This window comes from Erigeron canadensis, unplaced genomic scaffold, assembly GCF_010389155.1.
Source record: "Erigeron canadensis isolate Cc75 unplaced genomic scaffold, C_canadensis_v1 Conyza_canadensis_unscaffolded:53, whole genome shotgun sequence".
Taxonomy (NCBI): domain Eukaryota; kingdom Viridiplantae; phylum Streptophyta; class Magnoliopsida; order Asterales; family Asteraceae; genus Erigeron; species Erigeron canadensis.
The window spans coordinates 21,074-27,788 of NW_025215796.1; the positions used below are offsets into that span (position 1 = coordinate 21,074).

Genomic DNA, 6,715 nt, shown 5'->3' on the forward strand with positions numbered 1-6,715 from the left:
CTTATCTTTTGATGAAAAATTATTAATTATGTATGTGCAGTCCACTAGCTAAATATGTGCAGATTATGGTCTTTTGGGTGCACATTGTATGTGCTGTGACACTAACTAGTTAATTATGTATGTGCATTGACACCAGTCTTTTGTCAAAAACTTGTATCTTTTGGTATGCATTGCAATGAAATATCGTATGCAGTTTGTGAGTGTCAATATATGTAGTATTTTTCCCAGTTGTTTTGTAATCTCATGGATAAGCTTGGTAATATCATGCAATTAGAAATACTTGGTAATATCATTCCATTAGACAAAATATTACAAATCAAAAAAAGAAAGACATAGCAGTGAACTCATTCTTCACTTGCAATCAACAGTTTCACAAGCAGGAATATTACTACACATAGCAATGCGACAACTCCAATCAACAAATAAAAGACTTTATCAAAGACATTCAATTTTGACTTCAAACCAGACAACTCATTCTTCACTTGAAACATTTCATTGCTTGAATCACATTCTTCAAAACCCAACCGATTTCCTTGTGAGTGAGATTAAACAACAAAACCTTATAGTATACATTTGTTATCTCTTCATCAATAAAGAAAAAACTTGTACAAGACGCACTTTTCACCTGAATCGGTTAGTAATACTAAAACCAGTTAATGTTTTCAATTATGATTACAAAAACATAATATTAAAGGAAAATACTTACTTTAGGGCATTTTACAAATCTCCTACCAGGATTTTTCCTAGTCCAAGATGTGAGGATGGGCATCTTCTCACCACATTTACAATACATATACGAAACAGCCTTGTTAATGGAAGAAGAAGATGAAGATGAAGATGAAGCAGCCATTGAAGGAGGGAGAAAGAAGAAAATGGAGGGAAGGGAGAGGAAAGGGGGCGGGCAAAGAGAGAGAAACATGCGGAAGAATAATTGTGTGAAAAAGGAGGGAAATACTGATTTTATTAGCAATATTATGTATTACATGGCAGCTGAGATGGATAATATTAGGGACAACCGGTTACTTTTCAATTGTAACCGGTAACTTACACACTATAGACGCAAATGGTTAGTTTGTTACATTACATAAACGTTTTTTTGGTTAGTTACAAAACATAGACATTTTGACATTGTTAAGTACATTCTCAGGTCATAATCCCCATGATTTAAAAATTGTTAATTAGAGAGGATTAAAATATATTTATTCCTATAATAAATAAGTTTACATTAAAATACATGATTATAATATTGTATTTTTATACTTCAAATTGTATGATGTACTATTTATTTTAACCGAAATTTTATGACAACAATTATTTATTGCATGTGTTTAATATAGTAACTAATTATAAATTTTGTTTATATTTTTCGTATGCGTTACTATCATGTTCCGTTGTATTTGTTTTGTTAATAGAAAAAAGAAAAATTACTTTTAAAGAAAAGGAAAAAGAAAAAAATTAAAACTCTGCCTCTTGCCATTCAAAACGAAAAAGGTTAAAAAAAATAAAAATATATCGCTAGAAAGAATTCATTTCCGTGAAAGCTTCAAACTGACACTGACACTCATCTTCCTCCGGCGGTTCCAAGAATACAACCAAAAAACCATCCATCTTCCTCCACCCAAATCATCCTCGCCGTCATCCTTCTCTAAACATCCTCACAGCCGATAGTCCCTGCAAGTCAACACGTCAAAAAAAAGTTTACAAAATATGAAAAGTCAACACTTTAAAAGAAAGTAGCCGGCCGGGTGAAGTTTGCTTACCAGAATAAAATTTTGAGTTGTTGAGACCCACGAAAAAAGGTTCCAGTAGTTTCCAGGTAAGATTATCCTTAAATATATATATATATATATATATATATATCTTTAATTTTTACATGTTCAAAACAGTACTCAGTAAATTATTACAGGCTCAAAAAAGCCATTCTAAATGTGTATATATACCGTAAGTCCGTAACAAACAATTATTTGGTGACTTTTGCCCCTCAAGTAATTACTTTGTAAAGCACTAACTTTCTGAGTATGCAATGATAATGAAATTTAGCGGTACATATCAAAGTAAACATATAGGTTGATTTTATCTAACTTGTACAATCATACCCTGCTATTCTCAAGGATTTGATTGGATTAGTGAAGCATTACCTTGAAATCCTGAATGGCGTCTGTCGGCAAGGAGGACTATATATATGATGTATTTATAAGCTTCTGTGGTGAAGACACACGTAGGACTTTTGTTGATCATCTTTATGTCGCTCTTGACCGACAAGGCATCCGTACTTTTAAGGATGACCAGAGAGTCGAGAAAGGAAAAAGGATCAATGACGAACTCTTACAATCCATTCAAGACTCAAGATTGTACCTCATAGTTTTTTCTAACAACTATGCATCTTCTTCATGGTGCTTAAATGAGCTTTTGAAGATAATGGAGTGTCAGAAGACAAAAGACCATACTGCATACCCTGTTTTCTATGATGTCGAACCAACTGAAGTCCGCAGACAAAGTGGGTCAGTTGGAGAAGCACTTTGCATACATGAAAATGAAACAAAGGTTGGAGTATGGAGACAGGCTCTAAAAGAGACAGCCAATCTGTCTGGTTGGGATTTGAGAAATATTGCTGATGGGTAATCCTTCATTCGTTATTTTTAATATTTTTTTCCATTTGGTGCATGTTGTGTGTGGGAGGAAATATATGTTTGTTCATGTCCGTTCTTCCACATGCTAATTGGATCTTTTGTGATATACAGACATGAAGGTCAAGTGATTAAATTGATTGTTGAAGAGGTTTCGCGTGAGTTATGTTCATTTAATTCGAACATCATTGATGAAAAGTTAGTAGGCATAGAACAGAGGATGCAGGATCTCGAGCTGTTGTTAAAAATTGGTTTGGATGATGTTCGCATGATAGGGATCAAGGGGATGGGAGGTGCTGGTAAGACAACTTTGGCCAGGGCCATTTTTGATAAAATATCCACTCAGTTTGAAGCTAGAAGCTTTGTTGAGAACGTCTCAAAAGCCTCCTTGTCAGGCTTGAACTCGCTGCAAAATCAAGTTCTCGCCGATGTATCAAAAGATCAATGCATAACCGTAAGTAGTGTTCATGATGGGATAAACATGATGAAATTGAGGTTGAGGGGTAAAAGGGTACTTGTTGTTCTAGATGATGTTGATCATATAAGCCATCTTGAGGCATTAGCAGGTGATAATAGTTGGTTTAAACCTGGAAGTAGAATTATAATTACAACAAGAGATGAGCAAGTTTTGTTATCACATCGGGTGAGCTTGATCCACTATATTCATCTGTTATCAGATGAGGAAGCGACACGCCTCTTCAGTAGGTATGCGTTTGGGAAAGATATCCCAGTTAGAGAGTATGAAAAGGAATCTCTCAAAGTTGTACGTTATGCTAATGGTCTTCCATTAACAGTCAAAGTTTTGGGCTCGTTATTGTGTGGTAAAGAGAAGCCTCAATGGATAGATACACTAGCAGGACTCAAAACAATTCCATTGGAGGAAACTGTTAAAAAACTCGAAATAAGCTATGAAAGCTTGGAAGATGAGCACAAGAAAATATTCCTAGATGTTGCATGCTTTCTGAAAAATTGGAAAACAGAGGATGCTATAAGAATGCTTGATGGTTGTGGATTTCAGAGAAAATCTCTTATTACCATTACAGTCGTACATAAAACTGAATTTGATTATGACTTGCCTTATGAAAGTCAGCGTTATGAACAAATATGCATGCATGACCATATAGAAGAAATGGGCAAGAATATTGTACGTCGTTCGCATCCTGATGACCCGTGTCGACATAGCCGATTGTGGGTTCAGGATGAAATCAAACACGTCTTGGCTCGTGACATTGTAAGAATTCATCTTACTTCTAATTCGTGATTAAATGACATATTCTTTAGGGATAAGTGTTTGAAAATGCAACTAAGTATGGTCAAATGTTTATTGTAGGAACCAACTATCAGTTTTGGATATTGTATATAAGTAATTTGGTAAAAGAGTCTAAAACATTAAAAAGTGACTTGTTCCATCATTAGCCGGTAAATACTTAATTGCCTGGAAATGTAACTAAGTATGGTCAAATGTTTATTGTAGGAACCAACTATTAGTTTTGGATATTGTATGGAAGTAACTTGGTATGAGTCTAAAACATTAAAAAGTGACTTGTTCCATCATTAGCCGGTAAATACTTAATTGCCTGGAAATGTAACTAAGTATGGCCAAATATCTATTGTAGGAACCAACTATCAGTTTTGGATATTGTATGAAAGTAACTTGGTAAAAGAGTCTAAAACATTAAATAGTGACTTGTTCCATCATTAGCCGGTAAATACTCTATTTTCTTTTTAATTATTTCCGACGTGGAATATGTGAGCTGGTGGTGACTGAACCTGTAATCCCGTACTCCTGTATCTGATAACTGTCGGGTCTACTTGTTTTCCTTTCCACAACTCAACAATTTTGAATTGCCTTCTATTATGGTCTAGAAGAATACACAAGCAGCAATACAACAATACTTATCCTATCTGTAATATCCCTTTATTCATCTTGCATTACTGTGCAGTGAACCAAGCTATCACATTTTATTAACTGTTAGGACTTAGGAGTATTCAAGAGATGACACTTACTTTTAACAGTCTTCCTAAAGATACTTAGTATTTGTGGTCAAATAACATATGAGGAATTGAATCTTGCATATTCTCACATAGAAAGCAATTGAAATAAAATTAAAAAAATTGAAAAAAATGAAAAGTTAGGGTTTTGGTTTTCCCCCTTTCTATATCGGCTACAAAACATGAATTACTTGTAGATAAATGAAGGACATACCTTGATATAGCAGTGGAAGAGTTAAATAGACATCGATCGAAGACGAATTTTGGATTTCGTATGTTGTATGTGTGGATTTGGTTTGGAATTGTCGTGTGTGTAAAAGTGTGTGAAATGAGAAACTGATCCAACGTTTATTTTTATATGTAAGTTTTTGTTGTTAGTTGCCGGCTCACATATTCCACGTCGGAAATAATTAAAAAGAAAATAGAGTATTTAACGGCTAATGATGGAACAAGTCACTTTTTAATGTTTTAGACTCTTTTACAAAGTTACTTCCATACAATATCCATAATTGATAGTTGGTTCCTACAATAGACATTTGACCATACTTAGTTATATTTTGGGGTACTTATCCCTATTCTTTATTAGTTGTGACACAAATTTTATGGTTTTTGTTTTTGAATTTCAGGGTACGGAAGAGACAAGATGTATTCGTATGGAAGTCACACCTGATATTGATTTGACAGGTCTTTTAAACATGAAGAATCTTAGATGCCTCATTGTGAATTATGCTACTGTGGGTAGCAGTTATTCTGACTATGTTAGGGATAATCATAAAGTTTGCAAATACCTCCCGAATGCAATACGGTATCTGTGTTGGAGGCGTTACCCTCATAGGCGTTTACCCAAAATATCTGGTGCAAATAATCTTGTCACACTTGAAATTTCTGATAGCAAAATTGAACAACTTTGGGAAGGGGGAATGGATATGAGAAAACTAAAATACCTTGTATTGCATAATACATATTGTCTGAGGACCTGTGACCTTGGGCTGTTTCCGAATCTTGAGAGCTTATATCTTCTAGGATGTCGGAAGTTGGTGGAACTTCGTGCTCCCACTGGATGTCTAAAACGGCTTGTTTACTTAAGTATATGTCGGTGTAAAAGATTAAGATCTCTTTCATTTATCAAGCATTTAGAGCCACTTCAGTTTCTTAAACTAACTGGACGAAATCATAAGGAGTTCCCAGATATAATTCCGGCGGACTCCAACAGTAGTTTGCGAGGTCTTCATATCTATGGGAGTGAGATAGCTGAACTGCCCTCATCAATTGAAAACTCTTTAAGCTTGTTTATCTAAATCTGGAACATTGCGGAAATCTCAAGAGTCTTCCAAGAAGCTTTTGTAGCTTACAACGTTTCAAAGTTATTAGGCTTGACTATTGTGACATAGAGGAATTGCCTGGGGACCTTGGCAAGTTGGAACATTTAGAGGAGTTATCTTTAAACGTTGTACACTTGTTAAACATCTTCCTGATAGCATTTGTAAGTTGAAAAATCTGAAAACTCTCACTCTTCATAGTTCTAACTTTCTTGAGAAGTTACCTGATGATCTTGGCCAGTTAGAATCTTTGGAGGTATTAGATCTTGCGAAATGCCGGGGGTTAAGAGATTCAAGAGGAGCATTTGTATCATGAAACATCTTTGTAAAAACATCTCACATCATCTTGAAGGTTGTCAAGCCCTTGAAAAGTTCCCAACGAGGATGTTGGCCAATTAGAATCTTTGGAGAAATTAGATCTGTCTTATTGCAAGTGTTTGAGAGATCTCCCGAGTAGCATTTGTAAGTTGAAACATCTCACATCTATTATTCTTCAAGGTTGTGTTGGTCTTGAAAAGTTACCCGACGACCTTGGCAAGTTAGAATCTTTGGAAGTATTAAATCTTACAGATTGCAATAAGATAAGAGATATTCCTGGTAGCATTGTAAGTGAAGCATCTCAAAACGTTGAACTTACAGTGGTGTGAGAAGATTGACAATCTGCCCGAGGAACTAGGAGATTTAGAATGTTTAAAAGAGTTGAATATTGACTACACAAGCATAAGCCAACTTCCCCGAAACATCTCATTGTTAGGCATCTTCAAACGCAAGCGTGAA

The 6,715-nt window shown here is 35.0% G+C and overlaps 1 protein-coding gene across 1 annotated transcript; it reads left to right on the forward strand.

The window, feature by feature from the left end:
- Nucleotides 1-1,500: 1,500 nt before the first annotated feature.
- LOC122584595 (disease resistance protein RPV1-like) lies at nt 1,501-6,687 on the forward strand (the record flags this gene model as incomplete). The annotated part of the gene is made up of 6 exons (XM_043756662.1): nt 1,501-1,816; nt 2,112-2,618; nt 2,742-3,858; nt 5,246-5,903; nt 6,338-6,472; nt 6,615-6,687. Coding segments are annotated over exons 2-6 (2,450 nt in total), but the record flags the coding sequence as incomplete, so codon positions are not given.
- Nucleotides 6,688-6,715: the final 28 nt, after the last annotated feature.